The 17,311-nt window shown below is 38.1% G+C and overlaps 2 protein-coding genes across 4 annotated transcripts; both read right to left on the bottom strand.

The window, feature by feature from the left end:
- LOC311082765 (eukaryotic translation initiation factor 3 subunit G) lies at positions 1-17,309 on the bottom strand (the record flags this gene model as incomplete). Of its 3 annotated transcripts, XM_084113851.1 has the most annotated exons (13): positions 17,140-17,309; positions 16,804-16,974; positions 16,617-16,718; positions 15,546-15,596; positions 15,185-15,355; positions 14,947-15,023; positions 14,658-14,765; positions 14,352-14,475; positions 13,041-13,119; positions 12,816-12,945; positions 11,482-11,645; positions 10,660-11,397; positions 5,726-6,911 (listed from the first exon to the last, which is right to left on the bottom strand). In XM_084113851.1, the coding sequence occupies exons 1-12, from the start codon at positions 17,152-17,154 to the stop codon at positions 10,991-10,993; spliced, it is 1,599 nt and encodes a 532-aa protein (XP_083969977.1). In that variant the 5' UTR covers positions 17,155-17,309. The 3 variants fall into 3 exon arrangements, with proteins under 3 accessions (XP_083969978.1, XP_083969979.1, XP_083969977.1); XM_084113852.1 differs by lacking the exons at positions 5,726-6,911; positions 11,482-11,645; positions 12,816-12,945; ... (7 more) ...; positions 16,804-16,974; positions 17,140-17,309 and adding exons at positions 1-103; positions 494-600; positions 809-945; ... (5 more) ...; positions 3,699-3,745; positions 3,821-3,949 and having other exon boundaries at positions 10,660-10,801; XM_084113853.1 differs by lacking the exons at positions 5,726-6,911; positions 11,482-11,645; positions 12,816-12,945; ... (7 more) ...; positions 16,804-16,974; positions 17,140-17,309 and adding exons at positions 490-600; positions 809-945; positions 1,029-1,136; ... (4 more) ...; positions 3,699-3,745; positions 3,821-3,949 and having other exon boundaries at positions 10,660-10,684.
- Positions 5,726-6,889, bottom strand: p2ry11 (purinergic receptor P2Y11; the record flags this gene model as incomplete). The annotated part of the gene is made up of 1 exon (XM_084114094.1): positions 5,726-6,889. One exon carries the CDS (start codon positions 6,887-6,889, stop codon positions 5,981-5,983), a length of 909 nt encoding a protein of 302 aa, XP_083970220.1. The 3' UTR covers positions 5,726-5,980.
- Positions 17,310-17,311: the final 2 nt, after the last annotated feature.

A 17,311-nucleotide genomic window follows, 5' to 3' on the forward strand; every position in this document is an offset into this window, starting at 1 on the left:
TGTTTTATAATTTGCATTTATTTGAATCACTGCCTTATACAATTGGGAGAACAGCTCTAGACCTCCTGGAATATTTATGGAACTCTCTCAGTTGTTGGAGGGTCTGGAAAGACAAAGCAAAACATGATCAGATCAGAGAAAACAAAGGAAAAAAAAGGTTTGTTTGGAGAGTTTGAAACAGCTTGCCAAAGCAAACTTCGCTCTGACTGGTAAACACCCTCAAACTACCATTGGTCCATGGCGATTACATACTAGGCAGGTTTTTCTCTGAATCTCTGACTTCTTTGACATGGAAATCTCTTCAAAAGAAGATATTTTGAAGAATGTCAGTAACCAGACAATTGACGGTAGCCACTGACTGAAAATACTATGGACGTCAACTGGTTACCAACATTCTTCAAAATTATACTTTTGTGTTCAACAGGAGAAAGAAACTCATACAGGTTTGGAACAACATGAGGGTGAGTAAATGAAGAGTTTCTAGAGGACTCACTTGGCCCATTCCACATTGAGAATGAGATGATCGTATCCAAAGCCCGACACGCCAGCGATGGCTCTGGCTGCGTCCTCGCGGCGGTGGAAGCTGATGAAGGCAAAGCCCTGGGGTGATGGGGAAACAAGTCATATGAATTTCTCCAGAAGAATAACTCACATGGTGAGTCAGTTTAAAACAGTCAGTTTAGAAAAACAAGTATGAGCAAATCTGTTTATTTTTAGGTGAACCATTAAGCTCATGTTCCTGTTTTTGTTCATGAGTAAATGAATCAACTCGGATCTTTTACTCCTCGTCGTGTTTCACATCTCTCACCTTAGACTGGCCTGTGTTCTTGTCCTTGGCCAGATAGATCCTAGAGATGGAGCCGAAAGGCCTGAAAAGCTCCTGCAGATCCGTCTCCCTGGTGTCCTCGGAAAGGTTGGTCACGCGGATTGTAGCGTTATCATCCGCTGCAGAGAAAATACCAACACATTAGCATTAGCCTTCATGACTGAGAACATCAGTGATGGAGATCTGAATCTCAAACACGCACCTCTGCGGTTAGGCTGCATGGACTCCCCTCTGCGAGTACCACCGTCCCGCAAGCTCGGGGGAACATACTTCCCAGTCTTGCTTTGGACTGGTTGGGCAGGCTCGGGCTCTAGATATCAAAACAAAATAATTTATATATATATAAAAAAAAGTCTTTAAAAAAAAGAATAATCGACGCCAAAAATATGCTTAACATACCTGTACCCGCTGCCTTCTCCTTTTCTCCCGTGGACAGGCCCAACTGCTCGGCCAGTTCCTTCTGCATTGGACCGAGTGTGTCCTTGTACGGACAGCGAGTGGTCCAGTGATCCCCCTTACAGATACGGCAGGACACGATCTTCTGACCTTTCAGCTTGTTCATTGGGTCCTCGTCTTGGTCTTGAGCGTTCAAGTCCTGTAAAACAGCGGGGAGAATCACTTCAAGTTGGCATCGATACAACAGGGAAGTGAAACGCGTCAAAGGACCGAAATATATCAGCTTGCATCAAATCAGAACTGACTTACAAAACACTTTTCAGTTTCTAAGTATGGATCAGTGCAAAAAACTGGGAGTTCATCACCATCCTACCTCTTTACTGGAGATGAAGGTCATGAAGACGTCATCACTCACTGTAGTGGTGGCAACATTCGGACCTGGTTGGTCAAATTCAGAGTTGCCAAATTTCTTCCAGTTCTGTTGGGAAAAGACAATCAATCTCTCAAAAAATGTTTAAAGGGGGGGGTATAATGCCATTTTCACAAGATGTAAAATAAGTCTCTGATGTCCCCAGAGTGTGTATGTGAAGTCTTAGCTCAAAATACCCCACAGATATTTTTATATAGCATGTTAAAGTTGTCACTTTTTGAGGGCTAGCAAAAACGCATCGTTTTTGTGTCTGTTCCTTTAAATGCAAATGAGCTGCTGCTCCCGGCACAGGGGGCGGAGCTACAACAGCTTGTGTCCTTTTACCTCACACGGACATGCACTAAAAAAAGTCAATGTTTATGTTCAAACCGGAGTCAGACAATGATGGAGAGACTCAAGAAGTGTCAACATCTAAAATCAACAGGACATTTCTGAATGGTTAGTTGATGAATTTATGTAGCTTATGTGTATGTCATGATAATCTATAAATCGTATTCTGGGGGCGGAGTTTATGTACATTTTAGGGTTAGTGATGTCACTAACCCGGGAGGAATGTTGTGTTGTCCCTACCAGCCGTTTGTTGTAGTCCTTAAAAAGCAATTTCTTTAAAAGCAAATATCTCCCTTTGCTTTGAACTTTGAGCGTTGTAATTTTGCAGATGTTGTTTATGCTCAAACAGCAACATTACACACTAACTAAAGTTAGAAATGTGAAATCATAATCAACCACCCCTTTAATGGAGATATAAATAGGCCTGTCACGATTATTGATTAATCGTCTAATTGTGCAGTTTAAATTTCAATGACATTTTGCCAGAGAATATATCAAAATAACTATTGAAAAATACACAAAACAAACTCCAAGTCTTATATAAATATTAATTTCATAGCATTTAAGTCAAACATATGAACCCAGTTTATCATTTTAAAAGGTAATATATATATATATATATATATATATATATATATATATATATATATATATATATATATATATTCAGCTTACACTAAGTAACACTAAATTGTTATTCGCAATTATTTGTTCGACAATTAATCATCAGCACAATAATTCATGAGATCGTGACAGGCCTAGATATGAATATATTAAAGACAAACGAAGACATACCTTCCTCCTGGCAACTGCTTTGGAGGCCTTCCGTGTCTCAATTTTAAACGTCCTGACGATCTGACCAGAGGAGCAACGAATAAATATGAAACCTGATTTTTCTGAAACCCATTCACAAGTACTATATACTATAAAGAATATAAAACTCTACTGACCTTAACCTTCTGGCCATCTTCATCTATCTTGTATTCTGTGGCAGTCTTGATGTTACCTTTGACGGTCTCTTTTGGCGAAGGAAGTGAACCTGTTGAGAAATATTCTATGTAAACTGATCCCTTATAGATGCGTTACTGTGGTTAGTTCACATGGCAGGTCAAGCAGAACAGTATGCACATATGTCATCTAATACTAATACTATTTTTTTTTAAATTCTAATTCTTGTAGAAGTTTTATGACCTTAAATTAATTGATTGCATGGAATATTAGTATGTTTAGTGTTGTCACATATCCAAGTGAACTGTAAAAAAAACTTAGATTATTTAAATAGTGGGGAAAAATGTTAACCTTCTTTGCACATCTATTTTTTTTTACTCAATTTGCCTAATTGTCACTACTGACAAGTAAATAGTATATTATAGTACATTGAACAGTACCGTTTAATATGGCAAATAAGTACAATATATATTATAGCTGGGTGTAGTATAGCTACATACATATATATATATATATATATATATATATATATATATATATATATATAGCATAGTAGCCACAGTACAAAGCACCAGCTGACTTCTTCAGTCAGGCATCCTGCTCACTTCCTGTACTTTCCACAATAATCAGAGTGTTTATATATCTGTAGAGCATGTTCTCATATGGCTTCATGTAATGAGTGTATTTTAATGAAAGAGTGTGTGTGTGTGTGTGTTAAACACGTGTGTGTGATGATATTTAAGCGCAGGCTGCGCTGCGGCCTCGTACCTTCATCTCCCTCCTCCTCTACCTGATCAGCCCAGCTCGGCTTTGAGCTGTCGAAAAACACAAGTCATTAGATGGCTATTAAACAGTAGTAAGAGTCAGTAAAAACGATATGAAAAACTTACTCGTCGAATTCGATCGACGGCATCTTTACGGGTAGCGTTGAGCCTCGAGAGGAAGCGTTTCCCGGGACAGTCAGCGGTGGTCGAGAGCACGCGCTGCGCTACAGCGACCCCTGTGCGCGCGGAGGACGACTGCAGGCGTGAGCGGGGGAGGTGAAGAAGAGTGATTGAAGAGAAGAGAAAGTGTGCTAAAATTAAATCTATCTACGTAGGGACATACGAAAATGCCATTACAAAAATGTTAACTAACCTCAAAAATGTAATAGCAAGTTAGCAACCACAACTTTTCGGCAACACTTTACAGGTTCGTTCATTAGTTAGCATGAACTAAAAATGAACTACACTCGTGCATTTATTAATCTTTGTTAATGTTAATTTCAACATAAAATCTTGTTAACATTAGTTAATGCACCGTGAACTAACTTTAACAAACACTGAACAGCTTTATTTTTATTAACTAACATTAACAAAGATTAACAAATACAGTAACAAATGTATTCCTCATGGTTAGTTCATGTTAGTTATACATTAACTAATGTTATAATGAACCTTATTGTAAAGTGTTACCAACTTTTCCTATGAAATGCAAAACATTATTTTAAGGTCAGCATATACCTCAGAGCTTCAAATGTCTTGCTGAACAGTAAAAGGGAATATTTTCTCTAAAGCTGCTTTAAATCAATATGTATTGGGAAATTGGCTATAAAAAACTTGACTTAACCCTGCAAAAGCCTGACAGTATGAAATAATAGTCAGAAAAATGTAACTATTTGAAATGAAACAATTTACTGATCCTATAGACAAACTATAAAACAAAAAAAGGGTTTGCGTATGTTATTTTGTTGAGCATCATATTTCAACCATTAGCATACAAATACTAATCTTAGATGATATTTAAATGCCTATTTTTATGATCAAAGCTTTGTAGCTTTGACAAACATATAATGCAATGCAATATGGTTGAGCGATAAACAAATACGTGTTCCTCAAAAGCCTGATATCATCTTTGATACCCTCATTTTAACATGTTTTATTTCTTTTTTAAATGGATAATCAAGTAAACCTAATTTGCTTCATTCCAGTAAGTGTTCATCTTGAAATATTACTGACAATATAAAAGTTATTCCTATGTTTACATTATAAAAATCATTAAAATCATTATATCACAATCTGAAGGGGGATGTTTTTAGATTTCTACTAAAACTATTAGACGACAGAAGTCATGCAGTAGATTATGTGCAACAGGTTTTTCAGCAAAGTTACATTTGCATATTAAATATGATACAGCAGGCTTTAAAGGTTCACTGGAGTTATACATTAAACAATATTAGTTGTGAAGTCCAATGAAAGTAATATTGTAAATGGCAATGTACTGGAATATTATTGGAGCTCAATATACCCCAAATCTACAATTTTTAAAAAGAAGTGCTTTTCTGGGTAATTTAGAGCTAATATTTATTTATGATACTTAAAATTTATATATATATATATAGCCTATATATATACACATTTTAAGTATTTTAGTTTTAAGCAAATGTAAGCAAATGTATTTAGATCCAAAATGTTGGTGATTTGTCTATATATGATATACAGTGAGGAAAATAAGTATTTACATACAAATAAATAGTTAAAAAAACATATATTGTGATTTCTGGATTTTTTTTTTTTAGATTATGTCTCTCACAGTGGACATGCACCTACGATGACAATTTCAGACCCCTCCATGATTTCCAAGTGGGAGAACTTGCAAAATAGCAGGGTGTTCAAGTACTTATTTTCCCCACTGTATATATATATATCCTATATAGACAAATCACCAACATTTTGGATCTAAATACATTTGCTTTAGCACAATTTTTGCTTCATCTGATCCCGATCTGTTATGCACACAAATTCTTCAATTCCGTCTCCTCTTAAATATCTTTAATTGGTATTTTTTTGCAGCTTCAAACACATATCAAGCAATTTAATTGTCAGTTACAGTCATAAATGTTCTTATTTGCATACACAAATACAAATTTCTGAATACAAAAATAACACAAGAAAAAGGTTTCTCATCTGTCTATGTGGTTTGTGGTTTTCAGACGTTCAAAAACAGAGTACAAGCTTTAGCAGAAAATATAGGCTATATAAAAAAGATATAGGCTACTGAATGTATGAAGGTTAGTCATCCGAGCTCCTTCCACAGCAAGCTGTCCGTATGCTGTCAAACACAGCCATGTACAAAAGCGGATGTAAGCACATGTTCAGGGTGGTCAGGCCTTTTGACACTTGATATGAATTATACACCCAGTGGTTGTTACGTTTCTCCGACTTCAGATGCTCGTGGTACGTCTGCAGAGCGTGATAGGGCACAAATGACGTGGCGTAAAGGATGCAGACCAGAGCGACCAACAGAGCTACTTTCCTCTTCTCAAGAATGGTTATGTTTTTATTTTTCAGAATGGTCCAAATCACACCTAAATAAGACCCAAAAGTAACTACCATAGGAACCATGCAGCCTACAACCATAAGAAATACCTTGTACTTAAAGTGGGAACCGCGCATGCTTTTATCATGGCATGAGACACAAAGAGTGTTGTTTTGCATCGGTTCGATTCCAGCAAATTTGAAGACTGGCGATGAAGCGATGATCACGATGGCCCACGTAAGCACGCTTGCTATCTTTGCATGTTTAGAGCGCACGTAGCTCCGGGTATAGAATGGGTGAACTATGGCGACATATCTGTTGACGCTGATGCACATGATGAAGAATATGCTGACGTAGAGGTTGCAGTTGAAGAGGAAGCGTTCGATTTTGCATGCAGCATCTCCAAAGGTCCAGTTCTTATTTTTGGCATAGTAAATGATGAGCAAAGGCAAGGTCAGGACGTAAATAATGTCACAGATGACCAGGTTACAGGAGAACACTACTCCAGTGTGCCAGTTCTGCCTCTCTTTGGTCACCAGGAGCCACAGGGCAAAAACATTCCCCACCAGAGCCACACACATCTCAATGCCATACATGGGGGGGAGGAGGAGGACTTGAAACTTATAATATAGGCCTAGGTCTATGTCTGAACTGTTGCTCATTGTCTCTGGTGTTCTCTGACCCCTAAAAAATACAAACAGAGTTGGTAATGTCACTTAATAACTCATTTTTTACAACGGAAATGAATAAATCAAAAACTTACTTAAACGAACACACAGACGTTTTGGGACTTTAGCTTATTCACCATATCCCCCAGAGTTAGATAAGTCCATACATACCTTTTTCATGGCGTCTGTGTCTCATGTGACCTTGTTATTTGTACACGCTGTGACTACACAAATCACAACATGTAAATAGGAAAATGTTGGCGTTATTTTGTCACTTATTGGGAGCAGTGTGCTAGCTGGAGCCGTTTACCTCCAGTCTTTGTGCTAAGCTAGGCTAGCAGTGGCTGCGTCAGACAGAGTTACGGCACGCACGGAGATGAGAAAGGTATGTATGGACTTATCTAACTCTGGGGGATACGGTGAATAAGCTAAAGTCCCAAAAAAGTAGGCGTGTTCCTTTAAAGGCACACTATGTAATTTTTCACCACTAGAGGTCGTTTATTCAAAAACAAAGGTGTAGCAAAGCCATTATGCTCTATTTATAATTAGTTGTAGTTCCAGTGCTCGAAGTGGGGTGGTACTCGCCGGTACGCAGTACCGGCACTTCTGCATTTTACTCCAAAGCGTACCTGCACTTTTTCTTGCGTACCGCTACTTCACGCATGTAGCCGGTACTCTACCACTGACAAAAAAAGCGTCTGTCACGGCCATTTCACATATACTCCGTTTGCAATGCGTATGCGGTGCTTATTTTTTTCCGCACCCATATTAACAGGTTAGAGCTTTCACACTGCACGCGCACGCGGTCCGGCAATGCGTTCCAGGAACGGTGCGTATACAGCAGTGCAACGATCATTTCTGCACCAAGTCTATTTTCGCTGTGCTGCACGCGCTGAATTAAAGTGACAGCGCATGGTTCGTGGTCAAAATTAACACAGAATATGACATGAAAATATAATAATCTCACTATAAATGCATTTAATTAAATAAAATGTAGTAATCTCACCATAAATGTATTTTTGGACTTGCAGACTTGGAGTAGTTCCGTTTTCACACACACACGCACGCACGCGCACACACACACGTGACTTGTTTAAATACATTTATGTTGTTAATAAATATCAATAAATTGTTGTTGTACCAGCAATATCTCCAAGTTTTGTTTTTCACTGTAGAAATCTCAAATGTCGTGATTACTTGCCAATGCAAGAGAGTACCGGCACCTTTTTTACCCCACTTCAAGCACTGTGTAGTTCCACTGTTGGACACTGGGTGGAGTGTGGGTTTAATAGGTATATAGGTAGCCAGAGAGCAAGTGAAGTCAGGTGTAACTAATGAGGGAGGCAAACCATTTTTGACCGTGTCAGGATCGTATGTGGAAATGCTAACTTGTGGATTATAATGTGTTTTGGCATCGGAACTGAGACAAATAAAGGGATAAATACTGGACTGGAAGCATCTTGTTTGGATCTCACGCATCAGAAATGATCCTACAACACCTCTAAGGGAAGGTCATTGTCGCTACACCGGTAATGTATTAAAGATTTATTAACGCTACGAAAGCCGTTGGAGCAAAACAAGGCCGCTGGAGCGATTGCTAATGAGAGACAAGCGTGACACACAAAAACGAGATTTAAACAAAAATACTAACTGTGTTGAGCTGTATAACAATGATTAGTTTTCTGTCAATGAATGTATCCAAACAGTTGCTTACCTGTCTAATAAAACACATAATATATTAAAGCGCCTTTGGTGTTTCTATGGTTTCTACAAAATAAATCGAGGGTAACGCAGGTATGATGTCATTGATAGGCGACGAACGGACATGGTCCGTGTCCTGGTTAAAACTGTTTATTTCTCTAGATTTAAACATCCTTGGAAACATTTGGGATAATGTATATGTACACAAATCAACAAAATATATAACATTGTTCTAGTGGTTTTTCGATATTTTGATCCAAAAATCTCACATAGTGTGCTCTTAAGCCAGACAATGACTTTCTTCTAGAGTTGCTGGACAGCCAAAACAAACTTTGTTGCATTAACCATTGTGCGTCAATTAAAAAAAGGTTACACATAGATCCATAGAGGACAAAAATGTCCGTGTCAAAAACTGTTTGTGACTTGTGAGCACAGACCCTTGGGAAACAAAAGTGAAACCAAAAAAGTTATAGAGGTTTAAGTTTATAAAAATGATTTACCAACACACCCACAATTATAGCTGCATAATTTATCCAATATAAATTTATCCATATAATATGCAGAACTTAGCAAAAAACAGGAATAAAGTGAGTATTTGCTTTAAAGGCCAAACCTGAAAAAAATGGCACAATCTGGTAAAAAAATGTTTACTATTTTAAACTAGTTTAAAATCTCCCAACATAATGAAAGCCTATTAAAGATTGCATCATTTTATAGTTAAATGGCCCTAGGATTAAAAATTGCAGTTTTAATGGGTTTTAATAAGGGCATCCTTAGTTACTGGAACTATTTTAGTGCAAAATAAATTTATTACAGGAAATAGGGGTGAAATAGTAAAATTCCAATAAAAATACACACCTGTGCCAAAACATACTAAATGAGCCACAAACAAAAACTGAAAAAGACAAAAATGTCCATATGGTCACAGAAAGGGTTAATCTGTATTGTAAAAAGAGCTATATAAATAAAGGTGACTTGACCAGTTATTTGGTGGTTTGACACAAACTTGTGAATCCGAGCAGCATGTCTACACTGTAAAAAATTACATGATCAAAAAGTTAACACATTTTTACATTGCTTTAACTCAAAATTAAAATGTCAAGCAATTTAAAACTTTAACTTATACAAGATTTAACTATAAGGTTCTAAAATGAACAAACAATAATACTTTTACAGTATTTAACTTGGTTTGTTTATTTCTACATATACACTTTTTAAGATTTCAAGTTGTATAAATGAACATGAATTGTTTTGCATTGTTAGTTGACACCTAATGCATTAACTACTGTTCGTTAATTAATCGCTACCTTGTTTATGATTTAACTCTTTATCCGATTCTAGTTTTTTGTACCATGCATTTTTAAAAATGGTTTGTTATAGCCAACAAAATACTTTTACATAACATTTTATAATTAGAAATTTAGCTTCGTTTATAAAATATGTAGGCCTAATGATTAAAAAAAAAAAATGGGACCACCAACATCTGCACTTCGGTTAGCAAAGTGTGATGACGTAGCTCGACCTATGCACTGCATAAAACCCATAAAATCAGCCCTTGCAAGAAATACACACCCAAATGCGGTTTATGATACGAGATGGAGAATGTATCGGCATTATTTTTATTTCAAATGTTTTTTGTTTTAAAATACAAGTTAATGAATTTAATATGGTAATTTGCAGTGAACTCAAACAATATTTCACCAAATTTGGAAACATAGGGCTAAGAACTCTTAATGGGTTTAAATGACTACAACAATTTCACCAAATACGATTCAAGCACAAATACCTTAAAGTATTCAAACCAATAAAACCACATCAAGTACAGTTACATATCAATTACCCTTTACTCAACTGAGACGTGTAATAACATGTTAATACAATGTAACATAGGCTACCTGTACTGAGCACATACACGAGGAACACAACAGAAACAAGCCTTGCTTTTATATTATCCTCTGCAGTTTTTTTTTAAAAATTGTATGGAATAGTGTATAAACATTAAAAAAATCACAATTTGATAAAAAAAATTAAAATTAAAAATCAAACAAGCTTATAAAACTTACCAAGTATCTGCTTTACTAAATACTCCGACAGTCTCCTTTGAAACTGTGCCAAACTTCCTGTCTCATGCAAAGGCTACTCTTTTTTTTTTTCTTTTTTTTTTTTAGAGAACAAAGTGTGAAATCACTCACACAAGCACAGACATGCACACTAGAGTGCTTGAGAGACGGTTTGAACATTTATTGGCAATTGCATCCAACTCCGTGAACATTTATACAAGGCACAAGTCTGACATTGCGCAGAATTATTGCTGATGTTTGCATGGAAATGATACATCAGACTCGACGCAGCAGTAAAGCAACAGTCCCATCTTGTGGTTAATTTTCGTTTCCTTTAGCTTTTTCCTTTTTTGTGCCTGAAGTCCTTTTTTCCTTCAGCGCCTTTCTGGCGTTTCATAACAGCACGTCCTTTAAATGTTTTCTGTCCGCCGTACTTCTTCCCAGTTTCTCCTTTTTTCTGCCCGGCAAATCTATTTCCCTTTCCCCCTTTTGTACCAAACCTCTTGCCTCCTTCACTCTTCCTAAACCTGTTTCTCCCCTCTACCCCTTTTCTATCCCCAAACCGCTGCCCACCAGCTTTTCTATCACCAAACCGCTGCCCACCAGCTTTCTTCCCCCTATCAGGCGACTTAAAACTCTTCCTGTCTTGGGGAGGGCCGTTCCCCGGTGACAGCTTCCTCTTTTTGAAGGGTTTCGGTGACTTTCCAGGGCCGCGCTTCCTTTTTGCACCAGGAAACATGTCTGAGATGGAGTCAAAGATCAAAATTACCACCACTGCAAATGATAAGAGTAAAACTTTGCAAATAATTAGTTATGAAATGATACCTTCATCTGGTTCCTCCCCTACAGCCTGTCTGTAATAATCTGCTTCGTCCTCAGACTCCTCGGCTGGAGGCTTGTCCTCCTGGTTCCCAGGATCCTCCACTTCATCATCGGACACCTGCCCTTCCTGCTGCCCCTTTCTCTTGATTCCCTCCAAGCTCCTTTTCCTTTATGAAATTAAATACTTTTAGGACCAAATACTATATCATTAACAAAGATGCCATATTTACCATAAATATAATACTGTTTACAGATGTTCATGAAGTTTCAGGAGCTGAAACCCAATTACAGTAAGGGGCGTTACATTTCTGTGGTTGACCAATCACAACAGACTGGGCCAGCCGACCTAGGTTTATTTTGCAGGTCAATTTGACCCATTTTGATTTGAGTTGTCGGAAATACCGGTTAACTATGTTTTTTGTTTTTTTTGACATTATGTGACTTTCTCATTTAGTGCCATGAACATGAACTTCTATCTGTACCATTTTGCCGCCTTTGTTCGCTATTTTGCTATTATTCTCGTGCACTGACTCGTTCACTAAGCTGAACAGCCAATCAGAGTACTCACTCTCACCGACGGCCCGACACCGATTCAACATGTCGAATCAGCCGGGAAAAAAAAAGCCAGCGAGGACTAATTTCAGCCGACAGTGCGGAACACACTGAGAAAACTCAGTTGGCCGACGCACAAAAACTGGTGTGTTCCAGTCTTTAAGCCAAAGTTTAAATCCCCTCTGGCTAGCGCACTTCCCATAATGTTTACTCATTAGGTCAGTAGGCGAAGAGTAAACGGTCTTTTGTGGCTGTTCGAAAGCATTCGACCACATGAGCGTTTACACCACGAAAGCAATCCGGTCAATGTGTTTTCGACTACCTGGACTTTCAACTAAGTGAACAAGCTCAAAAGGTTTTAGATCCCGTTTACAACTGTATTTAGCGCCTTCCACTTGTAACCGATCGACCAAAATGTATACCAGGTGTAAACAGGGCCTGAGAAGGCGGCTTCTCGGAAAGGTGGCTTTAAAGAAACAGAAACTAAAATACAGCTTTTCCGGCAGAGTGTGAAAAGAGGGGGCTGCAACAATGTAGAGTGGAAAATTCTTCTTTTTTTTTTTACTTTTAATCATGTAAATGCATTCTAGTAGACTGTAAAAATAAAATGAGGAACTTGTAAATGAGCATAACATGGGCAAATTAAGGAAACAATAATAATGATGAATTCTCAAGGTTAACTTGTGACAGACCCCACAGGTTAAGAACACTGCTCTTTTACCACAAGACTGCACCACATCCAGCGTTTCATCACCACCAGAGCAGCAGATGGATGGTCTACTCACTTGTTCTGATCACGTTTTTCTTTTTTTAGAGCAACGTTCTGTTCTTGTTTTCTCTTGCGCTCTGCTTTCTCTTTCAGACGGGCCTCCTTCCTGTTCAGCATCTCCTGAAGCTCTTCCTCTGTTTTTGAGACTGGAGACAGAGCACAATTTGGACTAGCTCAGGCTTACGCTCAGTAATGACTACGTTTTGTTTCTAGACGGTCTCTTACACAAAGCTATACTTACTTGTGGAATGATAGAGCACATTTCCTTCTCCCATGCCTTCTAATATCTTCACCAGCTGTAGAGTCATTCTGGGGCCAATCTGTAGCAGAACAGACACCCATCATGTTCCAAACCCAAGTGAATGGCCACATCAGGCAGCGTTTTAAAGGGTTAGTTCACCCAAAAATGAAAATTATCCCATAATTTACTTACTCCCAAGCCATCCTAGGTAGGTGTATATGACTTTCTTCATGACTTTCTTCTTTTTCTTTCTTGGCTCTTCCAAGCTTTATAATGGGAGTGAATGGTACCTGAGATTCTTCTTTTTTTTTTTTTGTGAACAATTGTTTTTGATATACAACATATTAAAGTGTAACCCATACCCCCCATTCAGCTACCCACCGACCAGGTAGACTTATACTGTGCTAAGGAATTGCAAGACATTGCAGTAGAAAAGGTAAAAATTTAATTACCTAATCAATAGTTAAATAGAAAAATATACATAAACAAAATAAATTTTACATCAAAAAGAAGAAACAAAGGATTTAACAATGTCAAAAGTTGCAATGGTACCTGAGATTCTGAAGCCCAAAAAAGCACATCCATCCTTCATAAAATAAATCCATACAGCTACAGTGGGCTGATAAAGACCTTCTGAAGCAAAGCGATGTGTTTTTGTAAGAAAAATATCCATAACTTTATAAACTGGTATAATAACTGGTTTCCGGTAACGGCAGTGTGCAAGTCGAGTGACCTCTGACCTGACACATGACTTATGATGTAGGAGTAACATAAGCTTAGGTGAGAGCTGACGCTTCTCGCAGTTCTAACAAATAGGCAACAAACTCAAGCTCCTCTTCTCTTATATCGAAATTTTAGACTTTTAATTCTGACTGGTGTTTCGTTTTGCTCTACCCTTGTGCTTCCATGTTCGTCAACACGTCACGCATCGGGTCCGCTGGAACGAGACTCGTGTAGAGCCAGTGAATAGAGTTTATAAAGATGTAAATATGGATATTTTTCTTGCAAAAATGCATCGCTTCAGAAGGCCTTTATTAACCCCCTGGAGACATGTGGATTACTTTATGATGGACGGATACGCTTTTTTAGGCTTCAGAATCTCAGGTCCCATTCACTCCCATTATAAAGCTTGGAAGAGCCAGGATATTATTTAACATAACTCCGATTGTGTTCGGCTGAAAGAAGAAAGTCATATACACCTAGGATGGCTTGAGAGGGAGTAAATTATGGGATAATTTTCCTTTTCGGGTGAACTAACCCCTTAAGGCATCACATGCGACTTGGCTAGTGGCTTGCAAGGAGTTTCCTCACCTCAGTTAACCGAACTGCACTCTGCTGAGAAGCCATGTTCCCACGACCCGAGTACACCTGAGGAAGCTCCGTGATGTTGTGATCCCCGTCCTGCTCGGCCTCGCTCTCAGAAAGGTTGACGCCTCTGAAAAGTGCAATGGACACCGAAAGTGTGACTTATAAAACCACTTACTTAAAATACAACTATAAGTATGAAGCTGGTGCATCAGAACGTTTACTTTGAAACATCACTGCTCCATCAATTTTAATACATTTCATCATATGCATCAAATTATTCCAATGATCTCCAGCTCATGGAAGACTAACTTCATGAGGAGCTCACTGATGTCCTCCAGCTTGCTCATGTTGGGGAACTTCTCCTGCATGAGCTTCTTCACCCCTCGACTCATGCCCACGGGCACCACCTTCAAGCTACTGCAGAAGGACATGGAAAGGGTTAGGAGACATCGTAACGAACCTCACAAGACGGCATTTGTTTTAGGGTGCATCAGTGCGTTTACTTTGAAAACAATCACAGGAAAGTCATGATTCAAATTTTCATCATGTGCACATTTACTTTGTTACAAAAAAAAACAATCAAATCCAGGCTACTTACTAATGACGAAACTCCACCTCCTGAGACACCGGATCGTAGTTTAACAGCACGCATCTTTTTATGCAGTTGAGGTTGAGCTGAGAGATTAGAGGTTAATGATTAAAACAAACACGAAAACTTTATATTATGTCACCACTAAGAAGACAAAAATATCAGCTGGTTGTACACTTCACAGATCTCAGAAGACTATACTTTCATCATGAGTTAAACGTTTTACAGCTGTGAGCGAGCGAGTTACCTTGTGTACGTTGATCGAGGGGAACATGTTCTGGAACATGGTGGCCATCAGCTTGACATGCATGCCCTCTATGCCAAAATTATTCAGCACTAGTAAAGGATGATGGGTAAACTGCTGGTCATGCATCCTGTGCCTCTTTAAAGATGAAACTACATCTTTGATGAGTGTGTACTGGAACAAAGAGACAATTTGCTTTTAAACAAATTAATTTAGAATAGCATTCATAATGCGTTCAAAGTGAGACTAGACACGTCAGTACGTTTACTTTGAAGAGACATCACTCAACAGTCAAAATACTAAAATTTCGTCATCTGTGCCCTCGAATATGAGAAATCAAACCAAAGATAGTGCATTTATATACCTTTGCAACACGGAAATATAACGTTGGACCTTTGGGAAGCCGAGCAAGCCTCTGTGAAGAAAGAGAGAGCCATTTCAGTTTGTTAACATACTTTATCTCAAAAACACTGAGATGATGATCCAGCCATGAACATGAAACAGCAAAAAAGACATTTACCTTATGTAGGAAGCCATACTATATAATTAATACTACAAAGTCATAGCCTCCAGTACCTCATTGCTTTTATTATCATTTTAAAAACATTCCTGCAGCTCAAAAATTAGAGCATGGCATTAACAACGCCAAGGTCATCGGTTTGATTACCAGGAAAAGCAAGAACGGATTAAAAAAAAATAATTTCAACATAATTTGCTTAGGATAAAACCATATATGTAAATTCATTAAAGTCACAATGTAACAGAATTAGCGACAAATATTTTCTTCTGTTTTATGACATACATTTGAGTGAAACATTATCAGAAAAAAACTTTAGGGCAGGGTTCTGTGTGTTGGTTGTTGATTGGATGGTGGAACATCTTTAAAGGGATAGTTCACCTAAAAATGAAAATTCTGTCATCATCTACTCACCCTCAAGTTGTTAAACTTGTATGAACTTCTCTCTTCTGCTGAACACAAAAGATGATATTTTGAAGAATGTCGTAACCAAACAGTTGATGGACCCCACTGGTTTCCATAGTCATTTTTTTTCTTCGTACTATGGACATCAATGGGGACCATCAACTGTTTGGTTACGACATTCTTCAAAATATCATCTTTTGTGTTCATACAGTTTTGGAACAACATGAGGGTGGATTCAATGATGACAGAAGTTTCATTTTTGGGTAAACTAGCCTATCCCTTTAATGCAAGCTTGTAGTCAAGTGTAAGATGGGGGCGGAGTTTAAGCAGACTAAATGATTGGAGAAGAAGATCATCCAAAACGAAGGAAAACGGAGTTGACATTTTTGTAAAAAATACAGTAAAAAATAACAAATTAAAAATATAGACAGAAGTATTGTTCACAACAAGAGTAAAAATATGCATTTAGAAAATAGATAGTGAATTTTGGCCTCATAATGCAACTATACTCACCATGTTTACACAATTATCTGTTTTGGTGAATATTGAGAAGTGCGTGATTCCTAACGGTCCGGCCACAGCAACGAAATCTTTCAAGATGTTTTTCTTCCGCACCTGTAAAACATGTCACCGGTTTCAGTGTATGATCATGAGACTTTGAATGAGCGCAGAGTTGAGCAGGAGTAATCGCGAGGTTCACCTTTAAAGATCTGGCAGTGAAAGGCTCCATGACTCGCCTCATGTCCAACACCAGCTGACCGACATTCTTGCCGATCTGACCCCGTTGAAACACGAAGGTGTGCGGCACAGTGGAGTAAGACTCCTCCGCCAGAACGCTGGCAGCCTCGCGGGCTTTCTTCTGGTTCTTAGTCTATGAGACAAAAACAGAAGTGTAACAAATAACTCTTCTCTTTATTTTACTGTCAATTTGCATCGTCACAATTACGATATTTAGAGACACTGCACAGATAAAGACAGGCTGACTAGCCGTGTCTCGTAGTCTACCGTAACCTCTGGAAGCAAGTTAAACACATACCTTTGTTTTCCCCATTTTTTATAGAACAGTACAACTTTTCCAAACTTAGAGTGGAAAACTGAACCTGAGTTTAACGCGAAAATCTTTGCTAAAATATCTCACATGTCTTGTTAACTAGAGTCCATCTTGAAATTGAAAATCCTGGAACTCTGCTGTTAACCATGTGGCGTGT

This window comes from Abramis brama, assembly GCF_963993115.1.
Source record: "Abramis brama genome assembly, chromosome: 1".
NCBI classification, from domain to species: Eukaryota; Metazoa; Chordata; class Actinopteri; order Cypriniformes; family Leuciscidae; genus Abramis; species Abramis brama.